The sequence below is a fragment of the Nematostella vectensis genome, chromosome 13, assembly GCF_932526225.1.
Source record: "Nematostella vectensis chromosome 13, jaNemVect1.1, whole genome shotgun sequence".
Classification (NCBI taxonomy): domain Eukaryota; kingdom Metazoa; phylum Cnidaria; class Anthozoa; order Actiniaria; family Edwardsiidae; genus Nematostella; species Nematostella vectensis.
Window position 1 is genome coordinate 10,853,810 of NC_064046.1, and position 27,253 is coordinate 10,881,062.

The 27,253-nt window shown below is 41.5% G+C and overlaps 1 protein-coding gene across 2 annotated transcripts in view; it reads right to left on the bottom strand.

Moving 5' to 3' along the window:
• Positions 1–1,431: 1,431 nt before the first annotated feature.
• The window catches only part of LOC5505894 (cleavage and polyadenylation specificity factor subunit 1), a 36,820-nt gene continuing 10,998 nt past the window's right edge, over positions 1,432–27,253 (bottom strand). For both annotated transcript variants that reach the window (XM_048720917.1, XM_048720916.1), the window contains 25 exons: positions 25,743–25,808; positions 23,993–24,100; positions 21,468–21,501; positions 20,940–21,112; positions 20,430–20,566; positions 19,395–19,490; positions 19,015–19,191; positions 17,933–18,110; positions 17,459–17,531; positions 17,302–17,360; positions 16,819–16,971; positions 16,141–16,257; positions 15,422–15,512; positions 13,740–13,824; positions 12,976–13,117; positions 12,089–12,157; positions 11,698–11,781; positions 11,104–11,247; positions 10,453–10,485; positions 9,636–9,702; positions 8,596–8,643; positions 8,318–8,467; positions 7,015–7,144; positions 6,348–6,486; positions 1,432–2,033 (listed from right to left, as the gene is read on the bottom strand). In XM_048720917.1, the coding sequence (XP_048576874.1) occupies positions 1,986–2,033; positions 6,348–6,486; positions 7,015–7,144; positions 8,318–8,467; positions 8,596–8,643; positions 9,636–9,702; positions 10,453–10,485; positions 11,104–11,247; positions 11,698–11,781; positions 12,089–12,157; positions 12,976–13,117; positions 13,740–13,824; positions 15,422–15,512; positions 16,141–16,257; positions 16,819–16,971; positions 17,302–17,360; positions 17,459–17,531; positions 17,933–18,110; positions 19,015–19,191; positions 19,395–19,490; positions 20,430–20,566; positions 20,940–21,112; positions 21,468–21,501; positions 23,993–24,100; positions 25,743–25,808 (2,601 nt within the window). In that variant the 3' untranslated portion in view covers positions 1,432–1,985. The remainder of the gene's footprint in view (positions 2,034–6,347; positions 6,487–7,014; positions 7,145–8,317; positions 8,468–8,595; positions 8,644–9,635; positions 9,703–10,452; positions 10,486–11,103; positions 11,248–11,697; positions 11,782–12,088; positions 12,158–12,975; positions 13,118–13,739; positions 13,825–15,421; positions 15,513–16,140; positions 16,258–16,818; positions 16,972–17,301; positions 17,361–17,458; positions 17,532–17,932; positions 18,111–19,014; positions 19,192–19,394; positions 19,491–20,429; positions 20,567–20,939; positions 21,113–21,467; positions 21,502–23,992; positions 24,101–25,742; positions 25,809–27,253) is intronic.

The following is a 27,253-nucleotide window of genomic DNA, read 5'->3' on the forward strand; positions in this document are numbered from 1 at the left end:
CCCCCCTCCCTAGAAAATAAGACCTATCCTAGGTGCCCCCCTCCCTAGAAAATAAGACCTATCCTAGGTGCCCCCCTCCCTAGAAAATAAGACCTATACTATGTGCCCCCCCCTTCCTAGAAAATAAGACCTATCCTAGGTGCCCCCCTCCCTAGAAAATAAGACCTATCCTAGGTGCCCCCCTCCCTAGAAAATAAGACCTATCCTAGGTGCCCCCCTCCCTAGAAAATAAGACCTATCCTAGGTGCCCCCCTCCCTAGAAAAAAATACCTATCCTAGGTGCCCCCCTCCCTAGAAAATAAGACCTATACTATGTGCCCCCCCTTCCTAGAAAATAAGACCTATCCTAGGTGCCCCCCTCCCTAGAAAATAAGACCTATCCTAGGTGCCCCCCCTCCCTAGAAAATAAGACCTATCCTAGGTGCCCCCCTCCCTAGAAAATAAGACCTATCCTAGGTGCCCCCCCTCCCTAGAAAATAAGACCTATCCTAGGTGCCCCCCTCCCTAGAAAAAAATACCTATCCTAGGTGCCCCCCTCCCTAGAAAATAAGACCTATACTATGTGCCCCCCCTTCCTAGAAAATAAGACCTATCCTAGGTGCTCCCCTCCCTAGAAAATAAGACCTATCCTAGGTGCCCCCCCTCCCTAGAAAATAAGACCTATCCTAGGTGCCCCCCTCCCTAGAAAATAAGACCTATCCTAGGTGCCCCCCTCCCTAGAAAATAAGACCTATCCTAGGTGCCCCCCTCCCTAGAAAAAAATACCTATCCTAGGTGCCCCCCTCCCTAGAAAATAAGACCTATCCTAGGTGCCCCCCTCCCTAGAAAATAAGACCTATCCTAGGTGCCCCCCTCCCTAGAAAAAAAATACCTATCCTAGGTGCCCCCCTCCCTAGAAAATAAGACCTATCCTAGGTGCCCCCCTCCCTAGAAAAAAATACCTATCCTAGGTGCCCCCCTCCCTAGAAAATAAGACCTATCCTAGGTGCCCCCCTCCCTAGAAAATAAGACCTATCCTAGGTGCCCCCCTCCCTAGAAAATAAGATCTATCCTAGGTGCCCCCCTCCCTAGAAAATAAGACCTATCCTAGGGGCCCCCCCTCCCTAGAAAATAAGACCTATCCTAGGGGCCCCCCCTCCCTAGAAAATAAGATTATATTTGGAATCAGCCGCAACTCGTGCGCGCAAGCTTTGGATTTTCAGATTCGTTGGAAAAAGCATGGTATATAAAATATTTTAAGTAGTATTGTAATTAAAATGTTAATTTTGATAAATGTTTAATGGCTTTATAGAGTACCCCGTTAGCGGTTATATATTAGTCACACAAACTCTGTATTTCTTCCTCAAGTCTTCTCATAAGTCTTTGCCACGCGCGCGTGAAACCTTGGGGGGGGGGGGACTTCGCCATCTTGTTTACAATTTCGCACTCCAATAATAGAAATTGAACTTTTATTATACATAAGTACCCATACTAGTATGCATATGTGTTGTACCAACATCGGAAGGTGTAACTGGACATACAGGATTATTTGGGGCTAGTCAAAGTCTGCGAGTGAAAAAGACTAACATGTTTGACAATGATAGTGATGTTCCATTCGGGTGGTATACTATACACAACTTCCGTTTCGGAAACGATGGCTATCTAGGGAATATGCCTTGTATCCACAAGAGGTTAAATAGCATAGTTTTATCCATGGCGATGGTTTGATAGCCACGACTCCACTACCTCAACTTTATATCCGCGAACAATTCAACTGTTAACGCGGCAAATTAATTTCTTCTGTGGGGATGTGTCTTCAAACCACGATTTTGATGAAGACCTGGCCTGAAAAACTTTTCTCTTTTATGACCCCAAACCGTACGTATGAATGTCCGATACGGAGATATCCAGATAGTGAGATAGCAAACACCCATTACGGTGGTATCACTAGTCAAGATTTCCCTCTATATCCACCATGATGTGAATGTGAATCAGATCGCGAGAAGTTAAAACTGAGCACACGCCCTCTCTATGTCCATCATATCGTCCATGATCTAAAAAAGGAAGAAGGAAAGGAGCTAGTATGAAGATAACGATTACACCTTGGCCTTGGACGATGATGTGATGAGTAAGTAGAAAAATAATAATGACGGTGGCGATGTTGATGTTGATTGTTAAAGCCGCATTGTCACCAGTTTACTTCCGGCCGATTACGTAACAATATCCGATGATTTCTAACGGAAAACGTGAAAAATATTTCAAAATATTGAAAGCAGTGTGTTTATTGGAAGTTTCTTTGAGGATGTGATTGATAATTTAGAGCGGATGGCCTGTTTAATATCTCGGTTTTAATAGATTCTTTTGTCTTTTAACGGTTGAGGTTTCCGTCGGACCTCCGGAAGTAAAATGGTGACAATGCGGCTTTAATGACGAGAGGATAATGTCGATAATAAAGGCGGAAGTGAAGGGGATAATCCTGATGATGATTATCAAGGCGGTAATGAGAAGGATGATGATAATGACGATATTAATGGTGATGATAAATTGGGAAGTAATGAAAATGATGATGACGGAGAACACGGTAATGAAAAGGATGATGACGGAGAACACGGTATTAAAAAGGATGACGGAGAACACGGTTATGAAAAGGACGATGACGGAGAACACGGTAATGAAAAGGACGATGACGGAGAACACGGTAATGAAAAGGATGACGACGGAGAACACGGTAATGAAAATGATGACGACGGAGAGCACGGTATTGAAAAGGATGATGACGGAGAACACGGTAATGAAAAGGATGACGACGGAGAACACGGTAATGAAAAGGATGACGACGGAGAACACGGTAATGAAAAGGATGACGACGGATAACACGGTAATGAAAAGGATGATGACGGAGAACACGATAATGAAAAGGATGATGACGGAGAACACGGTAATGAAAAGGATGATGACGGAGAACACGGTAATGAAAAGGATGATGACGGAGAACACAGTAATGAAAAGGATGATGACGGAGAACACGGTAATAAAAAGGATGCTGACGGAGAACACGGTAATGAAAAGGATGACGGAGAACACGGTAATGAAAAGGATGATGACGGAGAACACGGTAATAAAAAGGATGATGACGGAGAACACGGTAATGAAAATGATGACGGAGAACACGGTAATGAAAAGGATGATGACGGAGAACACGGTAATAAAAAGGATGATGACGGAGAACACGGTAATAAAAAGGATGATGACGGAGAACACGGTAATGAAAAGGATGACGACGGAGAACACGGTAATGAAAAGGATGATGACGGAGAACACGGTAATGAAAAGGATGATGACGGAGAACACGGTAATGAAAAGGATGATGACGGAGAACACGGTAATAAAAAGGATGATGACGGAGAACACGGTAATAAAAAGGATGATGACGGAGAACACGGTAATAAAAAGGATGATGACGGAGAACACGGTAATGGAAAGGATGATGACGGAGAACACGGTAATGAAAAGGATGATGACGGAGAACACGGTAATGGAAAGGATGATGACCGAGAACACGGTAATGAAAAGGATGATGACGGAGAACATGGTAATGAAAAGGATGACGGAGAACACGGTTATGAAAAGGACGATGACGGAGAACACGGTAATGAAAAGGATGATGACGGAGAACACGGTAATGAAAAGGATGATGACGGAGAACACGGTAATGAAAAGGATGATGACGGAGAACACGGTAATGAAAAGGATGACGACGGAGAACACGGTAATGGAAAGGATGATGACGGAGAACACGGTAATAAAAGGATGATGACGGAGAACACGGTAATAAAAGGATGATGACGGAGAACACGGTTATGAAAAGGACGATGACGGAGAACACGGTAATGAAAAGGACGATGACGGAGAACACGGTAATAAAAAGGATGATGACGGAGAACACGGTAATGAAAAGGATGATGACGGAGAACACGGTAATGAAAAGGATGGTGACGGAGAACACGGTAATGAAAAGGATGATGACGGAGAACACGGTAATGAAAAGGATGATGACTGAGAACACGGTAATAAAAGGATGATGACGGAAAACACGGTAATGAAAAGGATGATGACGGAGAACACGGTAATGAAAAGGATGCTGACGGAGAACACGGTAATGAAAAGGATGATGACGGAGAACACGGTAATGTAAAGGATGATGACGGAGAACACGGTAATAAAAAGGATGATGACGGAGAACACGGTAATGAAAAGGATGATGACGGAGAACACGGTAATGAAAAGGATGATGACGGAGAACACGGTAATGAAAAGGATGATGACGGAGAACACGGTAATGAAAAGGATGATGACGGAGAACACGGTAATAAAAAGGATGATGACGGAGAACACGGTAATAAAAAGGATGATGACGGAGAACACGGTAATAAAAAGGATGATGACGGAGAACACGGTAATGGAAAGGATGATGACGGAGAACAGGGTAATGAAAAGGATGATGACGGAGAACACGGTAATGGAAAGGATGATGACCGAGAACACGGTAATGAAAAGGATGATGACGGAGAACATGGTTATGAAAAGGATGACGGAGAACACGGTTATGAAAAGGACGATGACGGAGAACACGGTATTAAAAAGGATGACGGAGAACACGGTTATGAAAAGGACGATGACGGAGAACACTGTAATGAAAAGGATGATGATGGAGAACACGGTAATGAAAAGGATGATGACGGAGACAAGGTAATGAAAAGGATGACGACGGAGAACACGGTAATGAAAAGGATGACGACGGAGAACACGGTAATAAAAGGATGATGACGGAGAACACGGTATTAAAAAGGATGACGGAGAACACGGTTATGAAAAGGACGATGACGGAGAACACGGTAATGAAAAGGACGATGACGGAGAACACGGTAATAAAAAGGATGATGACGGAGAACACGGTAATGAAAAGGATGATGACGGAGAACACGATAATGAAAAGGACGATGACGGAGAACACAATAATGGAAAGGACGATGACGGAGAACACGGTAATAAAAAGGATGATGACGGAGAACACGGTAATGAAAAGGATGATGACGGAGAACACGGTAATAAAAAGGATGATGACGGAGAACACGGTAATGAAAAGGATGATGACGGAGAACACGGTAATGAAAAGGACGATGACGGAGAACACGGTAATAAAAGGATGATGATGATGGAGAACACGGTAATGAAAAGGATGATGACAGAGAACACGGTAATGAAAAGGATGATGACGGAGAACACGGTAATAAAAAGGATGATGACGGAGAACACGGTAATAAAAAGGATGATGACGGAGAACACGGTAATGAAAAGGATGATGACAGAGAACACGGTAATGAAAAGGATGATGACGGAGAACACGGTAATAAAAAGGATGATGACGGAGAACACGGTAATGAAAAGGATGATGACGGAGAACACGGTAATGAAAAGGATGACGGAGAATACGGTAATGAAAAGGATGATGACGGATAACACGGTAATGGAAAGGATGATGACGGAGAACACGGTAATGGAAAGGATGATGACGGAGAACACGGTAATAAAAAGGATGATGAAGGAGAACACGGTAATGAAAAGGATGATGACGGAGAACACGGTATTGAAAAGGATGATGACGGAGAACACGGTAATGAAAAGGATGATGACGGAGAACACGGTAATGAAAAGGATGACGACGGAGAACACGGTAATGAAAAGGATGATGACGGAGAACACGATAATGAAAAGGATGATGACGGAGAACACAATAATGAAAAGGATGATGACGGAGAACACGGTAATGGAAAGGATGATGACGGAGAACACGGTAATAAAAAGGATGATGACGGAGAACACGGTAATGAAAAGGATGGTGACGGAGAACACGGTAATGAAAAGGACGATGACGGAGAACACGGTAATAAAAAGGATGATGACGGAGAACACGGTAATGAAAAGGAAGATGACGGAGAACACGGTAATGAAAAGGATGATGACGGAGAACACGGTAATGAAAAGGATGATGACGGAGAACACGGTAATGAAAAGGACGATGACGGAGAACACGGTAATGAAAAGGATGATGACGGAGAACACGGTAATGAAAAGGATGATGACGGAGAACACGGTAATGAAAAGGATGATGACGGAGAACACGGTAATAAAAAGGATGATGACGGAGAACACGGTAATGAAAATGATGATGGAGAACACGGTAATGAAAAGGATGATAATGATGATGATAATTTAAGGCAGTATGAAAAGAATGATTATAATAATGACGCAGGCGCTAATGATAAAAAGGATGAGAATGCTGAAAGGTGGTCAAAAGCATGGGCTACCTGTGCAGGCGTGGTGCCAATCTTTCTAGCGACTTCTTGTCTCTCCATGAAACTCAGGTGCATGTACTTGAAGAGCAGCTGCCAGTCCAGCACGTTCCGATGAGGGTTACAGAGCTTTCTCTTCCGCCACTGGAGCATCCTATAACATGACACAAACAATACCTTAATACCTGAAATTTTACCGACGTGATTTTGAGATGCACATATTTTGCGGGAACCAAGTAGCTGATCTAGGGGGAGGGATTAGGGGGTCTAATCCCCCCCCCCCCTTTTGGGCTGCCAGAAAGCCATATGTAATAAAAAAAACCCCTCCCCCCTTCGTCACTGAGCCAAACCCACCTTTAGCGAAAAGCTAGACCCACCCCTGGAACCTAGTTATGGAACAAAAAGGCTGAGCTCGGGGTCGGATCTAGGGGCGGGCCCAGGCCCCCCTATTTTCAGATATTTGGCTTAAAAATAAGCAAATCCACGGAAGAACAATGAATCCGGCCCCTCCATCCTTGAAAACCTTGTTTGCGGTCTCCTCTTTCTAAAACTCCTGGATCCTCCCCTCGAGCTTGTGTCTTTGAAGCCACCCATATCTTTGTCAAGACATGATGTATTAAACACCTTAAACCCACAGGTTTTCTTGAAAGAAAATGACATATATGAGACGAGTTTATATTACCTGAAAGCCTTGGGATTGAGCCCCGCAACATGGGGAATACAGTCCACTAGTTTAGTCTGGAGCATGTGGAGTCGGCGGAATGTCTTTTCTGTCATCGGTAGCATTAGTCCTAGCGCTCCGTCTAGTGTACCTGCAGAAGGGTAGAGTAGCAATTTAAAAACCGCGCTATAAAAGGAGCGTGCCTCCTCCCAGGGCATCTGAGACCAGAAAAAGAAAAAAAAAAGGATTGGGTTTCCTGTGGCAAAAAAACCCGGAAGTGACAAACCGGAAACGCCCCATTCCCTCTCTACTTCTCCTTAGTCTCTCTCTCTCTCTCTACCCATTCTTTCCGTCCTTTTCATTATGAGTTGCCTGCGGAGGAGGCAAGAGCGTGCCCAGGGCAGCGACACCCTCAGTGTCGCTATCAAATGTAGAAAGAAACATTAAGTTGAGAAAGATGAGGAAGTCATTTGGGTTTTAAAGGACGCATTCAGAGTTTTATTATGAAATTAATGTGTCTATCGCTCTGCCTAACGGTTAGTCCGCCATGTTGGTTCTGATGTCAAACGTCTCGAAGTGTGAAAAGGGAGCGTCCCTATCCCTTTTATAGCGCGGTTTCGTGTTTAAAGCCGCATTTTCACCAGTTTACTTCCGGAGGTCCGGCAGAAACCTCAACCGTTAAAAGAAAAAAAGAATCTATTAGAATTCGAGATATTCAACAAGCCATCCGCTCTAAATTATCAATCACATCCTTAAAGAAGCTTCCAAAAGACACAATGCTTTCTATATTTTGAAATATTTTTCGCGTTTTTCGTTAAAAATCATCGGATATTGTTAAGTAATCGACCGGAAGTAAACTGGTGCCAATGCGGCTTTAAGTACTTATGTCATGACAACATAGGAGGTTATTGAAAACATTCGTGGAATTTCCTTTTCTTTCTATTCAGCTAGAAATAAGCGAGAATTGAAGCGCTTAGATAACCTTATTTGGTTTCATTGGCTAGCACAGGTTTTCAATCACACCACCTCTTGGGAAGGCGCTGACTAATAAAAAAGCAACAATAGTTACTTCGTTAGTTAGAATGATGGAAACCAGAAAGCGGCTTCGTAGTTGGAAATTATTGACGAAATTTTGCAGAATATTAAAAAAAGCCCTAAGAATCGTCGTTTTTCTTTTACACATTTTCAAAGGCGATGAAAAATCAGCTACTTCACATCAACTGGAAATTTGCGGTATCCATTTTCTAAGAAGATAGAGAAGATATTACAAAACCAGCTACTACTACTAGTAAGCTAGGTGGAACTTTGACGTCATCGAGCTTACCGAAGCAAGTAAGCTGACGCATCTCTTTGCTTTTTTCACCGCTGGCCTTGAGGTGAGCCTTCGCTGCAATGCGGAAGAACGATGTGATGTGGGTTCCAACGTTGATGTCAGCTCTCTGGAGCAACCGCTGGCCACCTTGACTTTCGATCGCTAAGACAAGGTAACTTATATAAGTTGATATAGTGAGTAAAATATAAGTTCTCGGGCTCGAAAACCTTAGAAAGCGCACAATTTTGTTAAAAAACAAAATTTTTGAATAAATAAATTACTTTACATACCCTCTGGCTGGTAAGTGAAAAGAACCAAATTTTTCTCGACGTCTGAGACTGAATAAAATAAAAAAAGTTTTAGCATAAGTCAACAAACTCAATGTTCAAAAAGTCCCGGTTTTTCCCCGGGTTTCCTGTGGAAGTAGGAAGCTTGGGGTCTCGGATTTGTGACCTCGCATGTTTAACCCACCACAGGAACCCCGATCAGATGGCCATGTACGATCAGCTGGCACGAGCTTTGCCAGCCAACCAGCGTGGCAAAGATCAGATGATTCAGTGCACAACAAATCATGTCAAAACTAGTTATCATGCTAGTTATCATGCTAGTTATCATGTTTGTGTCATTTTTACACCCAGGCGTTTCGTTAGGTTTCAGAGTAGGCGGTAGAAATTGATAAGTAGGGTGTGGAAGTTTATTACTTTAAAAAGAAGCCGGCGCTCAGAAAATAGTAGATGGCGGTTCCCTGAAACCTGAAACCCCTGACACGTATTTGAAATAAAGTTGTACTCGTAAAATCTGTGTATCGTAACCCGCAGTGCTTCATGGGTATGTTGTATGCGTTAATAAAATACAAATCCAGGTTTCAAAAGCGGTAGAATTCTCGTTCGTGTTCATATGAAAGTTCACATGGCTTTCACATACAAGAATTCAGCCGTTTATACGCTACCCATGAACCACCGCGGATTACGAAGGTTTACATGGATTCTCGAGTGCAACCTTATTCGAAATAGGCGTATATCTGTTGTACTTTTGTAGTTATTTTTTTTTTAAATCTATGCCACGGTAGCGCGCATCACACTAGAACAAGTCAAGCGTTAGTATTTTTATTACATGAATGACACCTTTTCTATTGTTCTTGCAAGTCCTTTATTTCACTAAAATACCAACCTTCGGGCTGCGCCCTCATTCGCCTGTTATACGGCGAATTGCCTCCGCCCTCGGTATTTAACCCTTACTTATTTGTTAAAAGACTAAATCATAACCAGTCCCACAGGTTTTTTTTAAGATCGCGCTTTAGAAAGAAGCAAAAAAAATATAAGCAGCTTACCGAGGAAGCCGATCTGTGGGCCGTCAATGAAAAAATCTGCGGCGTACACTTCTAAGTTTTTCGGGTCCTGAAAACAAGGTTTAAAAAAAAATTCAAGTCAACCCCGATTAACCGAGTCATTCCCAGTTAGTAGCTCCGGTTACTCCAGTTGCCACCAAGATCTCTTTTGATAGCAAGTCAACCCAGAATTGTCAATCCTGATGGGTAGCGAATCAAGCACAATTGATACAAGCTCAATCATTATTGACACCGAGATCTATGCAACGGGTCAATCCCGATTTGTAGCGAATTAACCCCGATTTATTCGAGTAAACTCCGAGTATTACCGAGACAAACCCGATTGGTTGCGAATCAACTCCGATTCATACGAGTAAACCCGAGTATTATCGAGAAAATCCCGATTGGTAGCGAATCCATACTTATTAATACCGAGTAAACCCCGACTAGTACAGAGTTAATCCCGATTGGTAGCGAATCAACCCTTATTAAGTAATAGTTAATTACCGAGTGGATCCCGACTAGTACCGAGTCTATCCCGATTGGTAGCGAATCAACCCCGATTTATGCCTAGTAAACCCGACTAGTACTGAGTCAATCCCAATTGGCAAGAGCTCAATCCTGATTGATAACGATCACTCCTTATTGTAATAAAGTATTACAGAGTGGTGTGGTGTCAATCCCGAACATTTGATATCAGATAATTACAATTTCCAACTGTTTTTTTTTTCAGAACATACAAAAAAGCTAAGGGTGCCAATAATGCGTAAAAGGAGCAATATATATGTAAATTGAAGGTTATCATTTATAGTTGCATCACCTTACTAACAAATGCCAACGTCTTGGTTTCTTCCTAAAAATAACAATTGAGAAGAAAATAAGAACTCTATATCAGCATACAGTCTAACGTATGACACCAAACCTACGACTTGACTGGCTGATCTGAGACACCTTGACCATGATACTCTGATACAATCATCACCCTGTTCTGTGATGCCTTGCGAGTACTCCTGCCCTATTTAAAACCCTTAACTATGACACCCTGTACTGATCTTCATGCCCACCTAAACACCCTGTGCCCATCTAAACCCCTACCCTATGCCGCAATACTAGTTAACCTATGACACCGTGTGCCAATTAACACCCTTTCTTATGACACCCTATGCCAATGCACAAGCTTATGACACCCTGTGCTTATCTACATCCTACCCTATGACACCCTACGCCAATATACACGTGACCCTAAAGCATGACTAGACTTTAGCCTACCTGTAGGCTTTGATAGTTTTTCCGGCACGAAAACCCCGAAAACACGGAGTTCGCATAACCCGGCCGCCATGCGTCCCCCTCCCCCTGCGGAGCGCATTATCCAAGATGGCGGCCGTGTTATGCGAACTCCGTGTTCGGGTTTTCGTGCCGGAAAAACCATCAAAGCCTACAGGTAGGCTAAAGTATGACACCCTGAGCCCACCTGTAGCCTGAGAAGGGTGATGCTCTTGCACACATCAGCTGCGATTACAAAGTTCCTGATGGTCACGAGTGAGTGGATGTAGAGCTGTGTATCGATGAAGGCCATGCCCACGAGGTCGTTGTCGGTAAAGTTCCAGATGTAGATCTTAAATAAAAAGCAAAAGTGAAAGGTGTGGCCTTCTATGTGCATTGAGCTTTCTGCCATGCTCAGGTTTAAAGCTATATCATTCTTTCCATATATAAGGGTATTGGCAAAAACTGATTGGTGATTGGCGGTTAGGTGAGTAAACCGTGGCCCACGGGAGACTAACAACACCGGCTCTTTAAGCAAAGTAAGCGAATACGGAGAAGAAAGATGGGACGTCAGATGTTTACCGCGCATGTAACACCAGCGCGAAGGGAGAACAAGTGTAGAAGGGACCGGAAGAGAAAGGACGTTTCTTTGTCTTTCTTCTCCGTCTACTTCAATCACTTTCCCGTGATTTTCACGCGCGCGTAACATCTCACGCCTCCGTTAACTTTTCGTTTCCTTCACAATAAAAAGCGGCCTAATAATTTTAGGATATTCTTAGAAATTTCTTAGAAACCAATGCACCTTTTGTCCGATACCGCTGACAAGATAGCCGTTGACTTGGTTGAGAGCAGTTACTGGCCCTTTCTGTTCCTTTTCATACAACAGCTGAAAAAAGATCGTAAACATCAACAGTTAATAATCACAAGGGAAAATACAATACGGGAGATGACAGTCGTCCTAGCCCTGACTCATTTTTCACAGGATCATATTGAATGATGCATGTTTTAATAGACTATAAACCCCTATATACAAATAAGATATAAATTTTAGTTGCAAAAGAAATGCGCTTTAACCACTGTAAAACTATTGCCATCCTGATTTAAGCGCACATAACGACAGCAAAAATAGCTCAAATTTATAAATTAATTTATACAAGATATTTATACAATCAATTCATCGAAACAATACGCACCTTGAATTTATTTTTGGTGAGCGGTTGCCCAGGCTCTGGGACAACTTCAATAATGTCGAAGATGAGAATCTGCAAACAGAACATTACAGTTCAAGCAAAGAGCTTATTACGGCAGAAACGAAGAAATTAATGGAGAAAATACCAATAAGGGACAGATAAAACAGCAAACCAAGCCGTATGGAAACTACTTGCCTCAACTGCAATCTCCTCCCCATATATCTGTGGAGCTCCAACTAACATAAAGCCTCTGCAGACGTTAAAGCCCCCTTTCCCAGCCCTTACTCTTGCCCTGTAGCTCTAACCTCGCCGCTGTATAACTTAGTGGTGACATGTCCCCCATACCGAAAAAAGTCCAACCCCCCCGCCTAATCACCCTCCCCCTGACTGCAATCTACTCCCCGTATAACTGAGTCATCCACACACACATATGACGCCTCAATACCACTGCAGCCGATTAGTCACTTGCTCCTTACTCACCCTCCCCCTGACAGCAATCTACTCCCCGTATAACTGAGTCACCCACACACATATGATGCCTCAATACCACTGCAGCCGATTAGTCACTTGCTCCTTACTCACCCTCCCCCTGACTGCAATCTACTCCCCGTATAACTGAATCATCCACACACATATGATGCCTCAATACCACTGCAGCCGATTAGTCACTTGCTCCTTACTCACCCTCCCCCTGACTGCAATCTAGTCCCCGTATAACTGAGTCATCCACACACACATATGACGCCTCAATACCACTGCAGCCGATTAGTCACTTGCTCCTTACTCACCCTCCCCCTGACAGCAATCTACTCCCCGTATAACTGAGTCACCCACACACATATGATGCCTGAATACCACTGCAGCCGATTAGTCACTTCCTCCTGACTCACCCTCCCCCTGACAGCAATCTCCTCCCCGTACAATTGCGTCGTTCCCACACATATAAAGCCTTTGCGGCCAGTGTGTGTCTCTTCGCTGTGGAGCAACAAGTTCTTCATGGTGGTAACGTGTTCCCATTCGTCCAGGTCATGCCTGAGGTAAAAGGGTGGATCAGAGTATCGTTAAGTCACTCACTTATCATTCTTCATATTAAAAAATACAACGGTCTATTCACGAGAGAGCTCAGAACTAAAAATCCACGGTTGATTATTGAACGTTTAGTTGCGATATTTAAAACGGCAATCGCTCCAGTTTACTTCCGGTCGATTACGTAACAATCTTCGATGAATTTTAACGGAAAATGCGAAAAATATTTCAAAATTGTAAAAGGAGCGTGTCTATTGGAAGTTTTTTGGAGGATGTAACTAATCATATAAAGTGGATGGCCTTTTATATAGCGCGGATTCATATAGATTCTTTTGTCTCTTGTTGGTTGAGTGATGGCCTTTGATGGCCTTTGGATGGCCTTTTATATAGCGCGGATTCATATAGATTCTTTTGTCTCTTGTTGGTTGGGTGTCCGTCGGCCCTCCGAAGGTAAATTAGTGACAATGCCGCTAAAAGTATTTTTGGTTACTCGCTTGCCCTAGTCGATGGAAAAAAGTGCTTTGTGTGACTAACGCTTTTAGCACGCTTTCTAGATGGATGCTCTTTAGGGCAGTGTCGCTCTTTCCTATTTCCAGGTCTCCATCTTGGCATCCGATACAGTACTCACCTCGTGTTAGGGATGACCTCCCAGCTGATGGGAGAAATCAACTGCAGAACGAAACGCTCCGTGGACGGGTAGATAAACCTGGCATCTGGAAAAATAACGCAAAAAAAGGCTTATGTTATTATGGAAGCCTAAATCCCAGCCTATAGCTGGGTTAAACAAGGCCAATGCGCTCTTACATTTTCAGTAAAGCAATAATAGGGGCCTAATAGGAGTAAAACAACACACCCGGTATTGTATCAACAAACTCCTTGTCCTCTGCAGTAACTCGTAATAACATACCTCGTATTGTATCAACTTGTCCTCTGCAGTAACTCGTAATAACATACCTCGTATTGCATCAACTTGTCCTCTGCAGTAACTCGTAATAACATACCTCGTATTGTATCAACTTGTCCTCTGAAGTAACTCGTACAGTAACTAGTAATAATATACATCGTATTGTATCAACTTGTCCTCTGAAGTAACTCCTCCAGTAACTAGTAATAACATACCTTGTATTGTATCAACAAACTCCTTGTCCTCTGCAGTAACTCGTAATAACATACCTCGTATTGTATCAACTTGTCCTCTGAATTAACTCGTAATAACATACCTCGTATTGTGTCAACTTGTCCTCTGAAGTAACTCGTAATAACATACCTCGAATTGTATCAATTTGTCCTCTGAATTAACTCGTAATAACATACCTCGTATTGCATCAACTTGTCCTCTGAAGTAACTCGTAATAACATACCTCGTATTGCATCAACTTGTCCTCTGAATTAAGTCGTAATAACATACCTCGTATTGCATCAACTTGTCCTCTGAAGTAACTCGTAATAACATACCTCGTATTGCATCAACTTGTCCTCTGAAGTAACTCGTAATAACATACCTCGTATTGTATCAACTTGTCCTCTGAAGTAACTCGTAATAACATACCTCGTATTGTATCAACTTGTCCTCTGAAGTAACTCGTAATAACATACCTCGAATTGTATCAATTTGTCCTCTGAATTAACTCGTAATAACATACCTCGTATTGCATCAACTTGTCCTCTGAAGTAACTCGTAATAACATACCTCGTATTGCATCAACTTGTCCTCTGAATTAAGTCGTAATAACATACCTCGTATTGCATCAACTTGTCCTCTGAAGTAACTCGTAATAACATACCTCGTATTGCATCAACTTGTCCTCTGAAGTAACTCGTAATAACATACCTCGTATTGCATCAACTTGTCCTCTGAATTAAGTCGTAATAACATACCTCGTATTGCATCAACTTGTCCTCTGAAGTAACTCGTAATAACATACCTCGAATTGTATCAATTTGTCCTCTGAATTAACTCGTAATAACATACCTCGTATTGCATCAACTTGTCCTCTGAAGTAACTCGTAATAACATACCTCGTATTGCATCAACTTGTCCTCTGAAGTAACTCGTAATAACATACCTCGTATTGCATCAACTTGTCCTCTGAAGTAACTCGTAATAACATACCTCGTATTGCATCAACTTGTCCTCTGAATTAAGTCGTAATAACATACCTCGTATTGCATCAACTTGTCCTCTGAAGTAACTCGTAATAACATACCTCGTATTGCATCAACTTGTCCTCTGAAGTAACTCGTAATAACATACCTCGTATTGCATCAACTTGTCCTCTGAAGTAACTCGTACAGTAACTAGTAACAAACCTCGTATTGTGTCAACAAACTCCTTGTCCTCTGCAGTAACTCGTGGGATCTTTTTGCACGGTTCCTGTTCACTCGTCACTATGGCGTAAGTCTGAAACACATTTTATTAGCATTTTCTATGGTTTCTATGACATTTTACTATCACTAACTGCTGCACGCATTTTACAAGATGACGTATTGTGACGTATTGTGGATAACATGTTATTCTCAATTCTGAAAGCAAAGTTTGTATTTGTAACCCCCGAAATTCAACCAGTTTAACAAAAATTATTGCAATTTTGGAAAATTATTCCACCAGCAAAGTTAGGCTGTGGTGTGGCTATCTGAGGCGTCTACTCACTCGCTCCGCTTGTTCATTGTCGTCGACAATAACAGTTCTTGAAAATATACCTTTGGCGTAATAAAAATAAGTAGCTCTTCTCTACTGTCAGTGAGCTACATTCTCGCAGCGTGCCCACACTAAAACTCCGATTAACACTAAAACATTTATACGGCCTCCGTCCTCGGTATTTAACCCTTAACTATGGAACACGTTTTATTGTCACTTCCTATGGAACACTTTTAATCAAAAGTTTGGATTTCTTTGCCTCACTGGTTCGCTAGTGACGTTCATGTCAATACGATGGTACGTTTCTTACGTATCCTCGTTCACAAAACTGTGAATGGCCAGACTAGCGCCCGCGGTACTGTAAAAGCATTGAATTTACAAAATCATTTACCTTGGATTCCCTGTTGTATGACACCATGTGCGGAGTATACCTCAATGGTACCTTCCTCACGGGCCAAGGCGAATCGTAACTCAGGTGAGTCGGTAGGACAGAGATCCGCAACTCCCCCTGCATCAACATTAAAATAAGTGATCAGCAATCCGAACAACATTCACCACCGATAAGAGAAGCGCAGTTCCTCTGCCACAAACATAATGAATGAATACAATTATCACTGCAATTCGGTTACCGCCTTCCTTGAAAGTTTTAAGATTTTAAAAAAGAGCGAAAAGTTGAGAAAGTGGACACTCCCTAGGGCAGTTCACATCCCCCTTCCCCTCCACCCTCAGTCATACCCTTGTATTGAAGTACAGGAAACCCTTAGGCAGTTAACATCCCTTCCCCTACACCCTCAGTCATACCCTAGTATTGAAACCAGGAAACCCTTAGGTCAGTTAATCTCCCTTCACCTCCACCCTCAGTCACACCCTTGTATTGAAGTACAGGAAACCCTTAGGGCAGTTAATCTCCCTTCCCCTCCACCCTTAGTCATACCCTAGTATTAAAATAACAGAAAACCCTTGGGGCAGTTTACATCCCTTCCCCTCCAGCCTCAGTCATACCCTAGTATTGAAGTACAGGAAACCCTTATGGCAGTTAATCTCCCTTCACCTCCACCCTCAGTCATACCCTTGTATTGAAGTACAGGAAACCCTTGGGGCAGTTGACATTGTGAAAAGCAGCAAAGCACGTGACTGGCCCATCGATGCTCATTGGATGCCAGTGGAAGGCGCCTCTATTGGTAACGAATATCCAAAATGGATAGCTACCGCAGACGAAGATCTATACATAATCAAACATTCACCCATTAACTCAAAACCGAGAAGATACAGATGTCCAAAATGGATAGCTACCGCAGACAAAGGATAGCAAATAATATATGAATATCATTACGATTAAAATCCTTGGGGAAAAAAAGCATCCATTGATACTAGTAGCTAGGCCGGGAAGTGAACACTCCAACCCAAGAATGTTTTTTGTTCATCCTGTTCAAAAATAACCCCTAGAAAATGGTTTAACCGATGAAGAAAGTTCACTATCGTTGCTATTCTAACAACACTTTATTGTATTTATATTTCAGCTTTGTTATTTAATGTATTGCAGCATACATACGCCAGAGTAAGAAGAAATATCATTGAAAACTCGCAGCATTGCAACCTTGGGATCAAGGCCTGAAAGTAAAAACAAAACTTCAATTTAGTCCCTCCATAATACCAAGAGACCATCACGATCTCTTGCTAATACCTAGTCCCAGGGCCTAACAGCTTACCTGATTTCGTTTCGGAATCATTCTTGGGTTCCTGCTTCGGTTTCTTCTCACGAATTTGAATGTTATGTTGAAGCTAAAAATAAACCAGAAATAGTATTCTATTCCAACTGCTCCCTTGCTGACGGACTCAAGGTGGGTTGTGGGTAAGTGAGAGTTCGTAGGCAAGGAGACTGAAGGAGAAGACAATGACAACGAGATGGGAGGGGTGGGTGGGTAAGGCTAAAGAAAATACCGTGTCGACGCGTCCTTGTCGAACGAAAGTGTGTTGTTCGACTGGTATGAATTGTGACCGTTACGCACAGGTGCGTAGTGTCTTCACTGCATCAGGAGTATCCGCATTCTAATCGACTTTTAATATAACAATATGCATCTATATAATAAGGAAATCCATATAATATACGACACGTGGGACCAGTAATTAATATAATTACACGAATATGAGTACCGTTATAGATCAATGTCCCACTGTTTTACCTTCTTGAATCGTAAGTTCAGATGGCCCTCAACAGTGGGATAGGAAAAAGCTTCATATATCAGCAAATCTTGGTCCATGACAGCAACAAGGGTAGCACGCCTATTCTTGTAGCCAAGCCCAGTTAACAGGACCTCTCTCACGTTTAGTGACTCCTCTTCACTTACGCTCGACTGTGTGCTGTTATGAAATGTTAAGAAAGGCCATGAAATTAACAGCGCAGGTTGGAAGGTGTTTTTCCAGGTTCATACCTGGCTCTACATTTGTGACTATGGGCCGCTGGGGACGAAGTGTATATCTATAAAACGTGTGAGAGCTTGGAGACTTGTAACAAAAACTATACAAAAACAACATTTACAAATAAATACATTACTGAATATAATCACTTTTAATAAGCGGACAAGCTTATAAGATTATGACTATATAATTTTACTCATTGTCAATACATGCTTTAGTGACACTATGTATTTGCTCCATCAGAACCCTCATTACGCCACCAAAGTATTACCACAATACTTGGCAACGAGAAAGGAAATGATTATAAAATAGCTTATAGGCTTTAAAGCCAGCTGTAATAAATTATAAACCTGCGTGTAAGAAACTATTTTTTTTCCAAGTTTGGCAAACCAGGTTCTTATAATTTGGGGTACTTAAAAGCCATAAAGGCAAAATAGATTCTTATTAGGTTCTTAATTTTTGTTTTCCAAGTTCCTTAGTAAAAAATAGGTGTGACTGAATACATTGCCATTTTGCTATTAGAGATATCCTACTGTATGTATGTTGTATCCATAATCTTATCTTAATGGAACAGCAAAATGTTTAGCAAATCTATATTTTAAAGCCCCATAATTTGCTCCATTTTCAATGGAGTAACCCATCAAAGAACCTTTTGAATTTTTAGGCTTAGTTGGTTCTTATATCTTGGGGTTTTAAAGTCCAAAATTTCTGCCTATAGGTTCTTAAATCACTAGGTTCTTACACGCGGGTTTTTATTGTATTGTACAGCAACCTTGCGGTAGGTCATTCACAATTGGTTCACTATAGTGTCCCTGGCCCGAGAACCGTACATGAAGGATCTACGAACCTCGCACCGCTGTCCCCACTATCCACGATAACCCTGGGCGCCTTGCTGAAGTTCTTCACAAAGAATACCCTTGTGAAACCGGGCAAGCTGTAAATTTCCATCACGCCATTCTCGCGACATACCAAGCACCAATAGGACGGCTGCAAGGGCTCCTCAAACACCTCAACTGGGGTAGCACTGAAAAGGCAAAAGTCGTTGCTTGGTTTGTCATAATAATTTATGGGAGTTAAGTGGAGTAGTTAAGTGTTGATGATGATACTTGTGCTACTGGTAAAGTTGGTAGTGTGGTTGTTATCTGAGCATGACCCAGTGATTCAAGAAATTGTTACACTGATTTTCATGGTGCGGATGGTATGTGACGATACAGAATGTCTCCTTACCTTTCTGCTTTTGATGGTTCTGGCGGCTCAAAGGTCAATGTCAGGGATGTATCACCCCCATAAAGCAGTTCATCTTCCTCATCAATCGTCAGGGACCTGTCATCACAATTCCTCATTATGAGAACCCGGTAATAATGATCAAGGGGTCAATTCAATGATGCAGACCTGCATAGACCTAAGACTTCTGATAAGATGGGACAGACTCTTTCACTTTTCAAGGTGGGCAGTTTACTTTTTTAGGGTGATGGGACCGGACCAAGGTCTACCTACAGAACTCTTGTTAAGATGGGGCAGTCTCTCTTTTCAAGGTGGAGCAGTTATGCCTGGTTTGGTAGATGGGATCTAGGGTCTATCTATGGACTCTTTCTCTTAATGAGGTGAGCTAGGAGATGAGACCTACTGTTGTGTATATCTAGATGTCTAACTCTTTCTCTCTGGTTTGGTAGATGGGATCTAGGGTCTATATATAGGAGATGCCTTACTCTTTCTCTTGACGAGGTGGGGCGGTCATCTCTGGTTTGGGAGATGGGATCTAGGGTCTATATATAGGAGATGCCTTACTCTTTCTCTTGACGAGGTGGGGCGGTCATCTCTGGTTTGGGAGATGGGATCTAGGGTCTATATAAAGGAGATTTCTAACTCTTTCTCCTGGCAGGATGTGACAATTGTCCCTGGTTTGATTGATAAGATCTAGGGTCTATATATGGGAGATGCCTTACTCTTTCTCTTGACGAGGTGGGCGGTCATCTCTGGTTTGGGAGATGAGACATACTGTTGTGTATATCTAGATGCCTAACTCTTTCTCCTGGCAGGAAAGGGACAATTGTCCCTGGCTTGGTAGATGGGATCTAGGGTCTATATAAAGGAGATGCCTTACTCTTTCTTTTGACGAGGTGGGACTGTCATCTCTGGTTTGGTAGATGGGATCTAGGGTCTATCTATAGGAGATGCCTTACTCTTTCTCTTGACGAGGTGGGGCGGTCATCTCTGGTTTGGGAGATGGGATCTAGAGTCTATATATAGGAGATGCCTTACTCTTTCTCTTGACGAGGTGGGGCGGTCATCTCTGGTTTGGGAGATGGGACCTTGGATACTTCCTCCAAGTTACTGTTCTCTGTGGTGAATAATCCACTCATGTCTTTGTATGTGCAGCACGCACACACCTTGGAGCTCTGGAAAACCAGCAACAAACGAAACGAACCGGTTAACACTGTATTCTGAGCTACTGAAGACATTGAGCACTTTGCACATTTGTTTTATTTCTTTATAATCTACTTTTCTTTATTTCCTACAACTATAGTTTTTTTTTGTGGTGACTTTGTGAATATTTCTACCAAATGTTTTTTATTCTTTGTTCAATTCAAAGTACAAGCAAGGTTTTCAAGAAAGAGGGGGCCGGATCTATTTGTTTTTTCCGTGTTTTTTTCTCTTAATGTTTCTTGTTATCTTTAAGCCAAATATCTGACAATAGGGGGCCCGGACCAGATGGGACCACCCATAGATCCACTACTGACTTTGAATACAGTAGGGTGACCTATGTATTACCTGTGATAGCGAGGGCCGTGAGACAGTCAGCTTAGGACCAGAGGCACTCTTAATGAACTCAATCAAGATGACAGAGCCATCTGCCATCAGCAGGACTGCATAAGGGTCACACACAGAACACCACACGATGTTCGAAAGACCTGAGTCCATTGGGATGTGCTGTAGCTGGTTCACTTCAGAAATGAAAGGCAGCTAAGTTAGTTACGGAATATAAGATAAGGAGAAGAGTTAGAGAGAAGGTGAATTGTTCATTATTATTTTTTGTGAGAGGGAGGGGGAAATTGTTCTATATAAAACAATACTGGGCCTGAAAGAGCTGTATAGACTGAGGTGCCCTTATGCATCACAGCAAACCCTAATCAAGAGATAATTGCCAAATGCAATCTGTAACTCTGCACATTATATTTCACAAGATGTGTGATCCTTGCACCATTTACACACCGATGCTGTTCAAACAGGGCTTTGCTATGCTGGTGTAGTTTTCACAGGTTTCAGGATAAGTGAGTTAAGTTAGTTTTAAATACTAACCTCCTTCTAAGAGACGCACTCCAAGGGGAGTAACCTTGCAAAAAAAAAATAATAATAATAATAAAAATTGAATTTGTAAATTGTTTTGAGAGGTTTTAACCTCTAAATTTAAAAATTTAATCCATGCCCTTGTTGCCATTCCCTAAATGATAATGTACCCAGTTCTACGGCTGATCTACCCCCTTGTTGCTGTCTATAAATGATAAAGTGAAGCTATATGCATGTCTATGGCTGACCTATCACTCTGTTGCTGTTATAAATGATAAAGTGAAGCTATATGCATGTCTACGGCTGATCTACCCCCCTTGTTGCTGTTCCATAAATGATAAAGTGAAGCTATATGCATGTCTATGGCTGATCTACCCCCTTGTTGCTGTTCCATAAATGATAAAGTGAAGCTATATGCATGTGTATGGCTGATCTACCACCTTGTTGCTGTTCCATAAATGATAAAGTGAAGCTATATGCATGTCTACGGCTGATCTATTCCTTTGTTGCTGTTCCATAAATGATAAAGTGAAGCTATATGCATGTCTATGGCTGATCTACCTCCTTTGTTGCAGTTCCATAAATGATAAAGTGAAGCTATATGCATGTCTATGGCTGATCTACCCCCTTGTTGCTGTCTATAAATGATAAAGTGAAGCTATATGCATGTCTACGGCTGATCTATTCCTTTGTTGCTGTTCCATAAATGATAAAGTGAAGCTATATGCATGTCTATGGCTGATCTACCCCCTTGTTGCTGTTCCATAAATGATAAAGTGAAGCTATATGCATGTCTATGGCTGATCTATCACTTTGTTGCTGTTCCATAAATGATAAAGTGAAGCTATATGCATGTCTACGGCTGATCTATTCCTTTGTTGCTGTTCCATAAATGATAAAGTGAAGCTATATGCATGTCTATGGCTGATCTACCCCCTGTTGCTGTTCCATAAATGATAAAGTGAAGCTATATGCATTTCTATGGCTGATCTACCTCCTTTGTTGCTTTTCCATAAATGATAAAGTGAAGCTATATGCATGTCTACGGCTGATCTACCGCCTTGTTGCTGTTCCATAAATGATAAAGTGAAGCTATATGCATGTCTATGGCTGATCTACCGCCTTGTTGCTGTTCCATAAATGATAAAGTGAACTGCCTTGTTGCTGTTCCATAAATGATAAAGTGAAGCTATATGCATGTCTACGGCTGATCTTCCCCCTTGTTGCTGTTCCATAAATGATAAAGTGAAGCTATATGCATGTCTACGGCTGATCTTCCCCCTTGTTGCTGTTCCATAAATGATAAAGTGAAGCTATATGCATGTCTACGGCTGATCTTCCCCCTTGTTGCTGTTCCATAAATGATAAAGTGAAGCTATATGCATGTCTATGGCTGATCTACCGCCTTGTTGCTGTTCCATAAATGATAAAGTGAAGCTATATGCATGTCTATGGCTGATCTACCGCCTTGTTGCTGTTCCATAAATGATAAAGTGAAGATATATGCATGTCTATGGCTGATCTACCGCCTTGTTGCTGTTCCATAAATGATAAAGTGAAGCTATATGCATGTCTATGGCTGATCTACCGCCTTGTTGCTGTTCCATAAATTATAAAGTGAAGCTATATGCATGTCTACGGCTGATCTTCCCCCTTGTTGCTGTTCCATAAATGATAAAGTGAAGCTATATGCATGTCTATGGCTGATCTACCCCTTGTTGCTGTTCCATAAATGATAAAGTGAAGCTATATGCATGTCTATCAGGGCTTCTGGAATTACGTGAAAAAAAAATCAAAATTATGCGGGATTCTTTGCTAAATTACACGCTAAATTAAGCGGAAAATCAATCATTACGCGCTAAATTACGCGGGATTTTGCAATACATTTTCCTTTAAAAATCAAAATTTTGCGGGATTCTTTACTGAATTATGCGCTAAATTACACGGAATATCAACTGTTATGCCCAAACTACATTTTGTACAGAAGGAAAGAACGAAATAACTTGAAAAGGTTATTTTTTTGCGTGAAAATATCTTAGGCAAGTTTTCATTGGCTCCTAGCCACCAGTCAATTAAAAAAGGTATTTTATTATTAGTCCTAGGCCTTCGCGATTTAGCAAAGAACGCCTAGTCATTTTATTTGTTTTTGAAATTCAGTTCGAAACATCGCACTCTTAAGAAGAATATCTCTCTTCTTTTTACGAGTAATAGAGGTAAGAACCCTAAAAGAACACATCAGCTGCGCAATTAAATGTTTTGTCTTTCAAAATTTAGCCAAATTACGCGGGATTACGCGGAAATTTGTGGATTACGCGGAAAAAGCCAAATTACGTGCTTCCGCACAAGCGCGTAATTCCAGAAGCCCTGTCTATGGCTGATCTACCCCCTTGTTGCTGTTCCATAAAAGCTATGCCTGTATCATAGTGCAGATTCGAATACATAGATTCTTTTGTATTTTATTGGTTCAGGTTTCTGTTGGCCAGATGGAAGTAAACTGGTGAGATTGTTGCTTTAAAGGGAACAGTAGGACTTAATACCTGTAGAATATAGGAACCATTGCCGAAGTTGCCTGCATATATTGTTGCACACTGAGTGCTGAATCCTGATTGGTCGACTTCCATGATCTCCTGTTCTGTCTTCAGTATCTACAAAAAAAGGGGCAAAATTATTGTTTTAGCGCTTGAAAGAGCAATGAAGCTGAATTGTGGAATTGTGCTGATGGGCAGAATAAATTATCATTTCCCCAAAAGTGACACATACTGTATGTATCTTTAAATCTACACTGACATGATGGAAAAAAAATGACTTGACGTTTCCAATAAGCTCATTTCACATCAAATAAGGCGGAAAATTCCCCTTATTACTTAGTGAGTAATATCAAACAAAATATCAAATGCGACTTTTTTTAAATTTTTGTAAAGTGTCATTGAAATTTGAGCTTTTGGTCCCTTAGCCCATCATAGTGCAAGGATGATCAAGGAAAAATTATCTTAAAAACCTAAAATCTGGGTATGTGCATTTCTGCCTCATGTTATATGTGTTTTGAAAAGTGAAACTCAGTCCGGAATACAAAGAAACTATGGCCATGTAAGAAATCTTCTCTCTTTATCTCTTCGAAGTGTGCATATTCAGGGTTTTTTCGTCATCTACATTACATTGATTCAGCTTGAAATGGGTATGTCATTTACATTATTTAGTTACAAATATACCCACCACAATGCATTCTAAAAAAAAAAAGATTAACAAAGACCACCCTCAGGACATTGAAAGGTGGTCCACTTCTAGAGGTAGCCAAATACTTTAGCAAGAGCTGATATTTTAGGACAGCTTCTATCAGTTGTGGTAACACTGTATCTAGACATGGACTTCCTCATTGTCCTGCTTATATTTCCCAGAGTAATGGTGGGGGGGGGGGGGGGGGGGGATGGGCTTTCAGATCGGCAGATCTTGGCCTAGTCCAGACCTGGGACTCTCTTTGCGCTCGACATTCTGGCTCGCGTGAAAGAGGGTCCAGTATTTATTGCATGCTTATCTTTCCCAGAGTGGGGGGGGGGGGGAATGGGCTTTCAGATCGGCAGATCTTGGCCTAGTCCAGACCTGGGACTCTCTTTGCGCTCGACATTCTGGCTCTCATGAAAGAGGGTCCAGTATTTATTGCATGCGCATGCGCGAACATGTACCAATCAGCGACCTTTACGGCAAAAGTTGAAATAGGAGCGCGCACAATAACGGACGTGCCAAAGGAGGGTCGATTCCCGCTAGACCTTGTCGAGCGCAGAGCTCCGAAAATCGATCATCGCTAAGTTGAAAAGAATGTTTTGTACATGTGAAGGAATATCAGCGAACTGCTTGGAATTTGTTTTCTATAAAAAACATGATAAAATGTGATTGAAAATCAAATTCCAAAAAAGCGTGCGCTCGTCTGAAATGACGCTATTGCCTAAAGCAATATATATTTCCCAGACTCTAATTATCATCTGTCCTGTTCTCAGAAAAGATTGACAATCAAGTATTTACCCACAACCAAAATCAGCGTATTATTTCTGAAATAAACCCTTGCTCGTCCCTTTCGCAGCCATCTTGAACTAAGCAACCAGGCCACACCGCATATATGCAGTGTATTTTCGCGCATGCGCATGCAATAAATACTGGACCCTCTTTCACGCGAGCCAGAATGTCGAGCGCAAAGAGAGTCCCAGGTCTGGACTAATCTTGGCCTAAAATGGTAAGTAGGTTACGGATCCCTACTACCCCCAATTAACGATGAATCAGGATGTGTAGTCTTACCATACTAGAGTCTTCTCTGCTGAGAATCAGGAAGGAGTGATACTTCTCGTTACCTTCTGTACTTTCCTGCAAAAAGAAGATGGCTAAATATTCCCCTACTCATGCCATCCAAGAATAAATCCTTTCACAAACCAGTGACCAACAAACAGCTGTTGCAGGAAGTCCCTTGGATTAAGTTAAACTAGACCCTGCGTGCAGGGTTGACTGGGATACCTGTGGATTGCATTTGTTTGAGCCCCTTTTTTCTACCATGAAAAAAAAAACGCATTTAATTATGATAAAAGCTGATGTAAAATGTGAAAATGCCATATAACACTTATTGGGGTACAAAGGTAAGAAACACCAGCTTTCCAGGCAGGGGAAGGGACTCCATAAAAGTGAATGGGGGTTGGGGTTAAAAATTGCTTTGACTGCCCTCAATGTACCATCTTTTAGGAGTATGGATGTTACAACCAGAGTCATCTTTATAAACAATATAATTATTTCCATTCTTTGTGGTGTTTATTTTTTTTACTTGTAAGCTCAAAGTAAACAACAAGACCTCTATGCTATTATATTGTTTAGACAAAAATATTTTGGTGTCAAATAAGAGGGCTATATAGAAATCCTGAAATATATCAGGATATATTTGATGATTCTTGTGTCATCATGTATATATTATCCTAGTCGTCAAACACCAAATGCTGTCTCTTTGGGGGAGTAGAGGGCATAGGCCTAGAGAACAGAAATCAAATATCATATGTGTCACCCTCAATGTGCTATCTCTTAGGGGTAAAGTTTCTGTTACAACTAAAAATAACCATACTGTAATATCAGTACTGTATATTTTTTTTTATTGTTATGTCATTTATCATTATATTTATGCAAGTGCAAAGCAAAAAAAAAAGATCTATTTATGCTATCATATTGTTTAGACAAAAGTATTTTGAAGTAAAATGGAAAGCTGAATTTAAACACTAAACCCCACCAACACAACAGAATCCTCTAGTTTTTTATTGCAAATGTTTAAAAAAACATATAATGACATTCAATAAGAAAAAGAGGTTTTATCTTAGAAAGAAGAAGAAAAAAAATCAAAGGAAGGCATGCATTATTATTATTAGCAACAAAGGACTGTGGAGGACAAAATGTTCTTAGGGATTAAGATTTCCTCTAGTTCATTCCTAAGCACCCAGAGCATTTTAACTTCGGCCTTGAAGCAATCTTTATGTACTGTATCTCTATGCTACAGTATCTGACTACAGTACAGCAGTTGGGAGAATCGAGTCTGCCCCATCTCCCGTCTCTGGTGGAACAGGCCTGTAGCCAGGATTTTGGGCGGGGTGGTTCGTTTTTCCATTTGAGCGGACCAAATTTCCGGTATACCCCTCTCCTTGCCTTATTCACATTAGGCAATCAATACTTCGAATAAATTCAATCTTGTATTTATAATGTTATTAATAGGGTGCTTTTTATTTATTATAAAATGCTAATTATTATAAAACGATTTTTATAGTCATTTTAAAGACTTA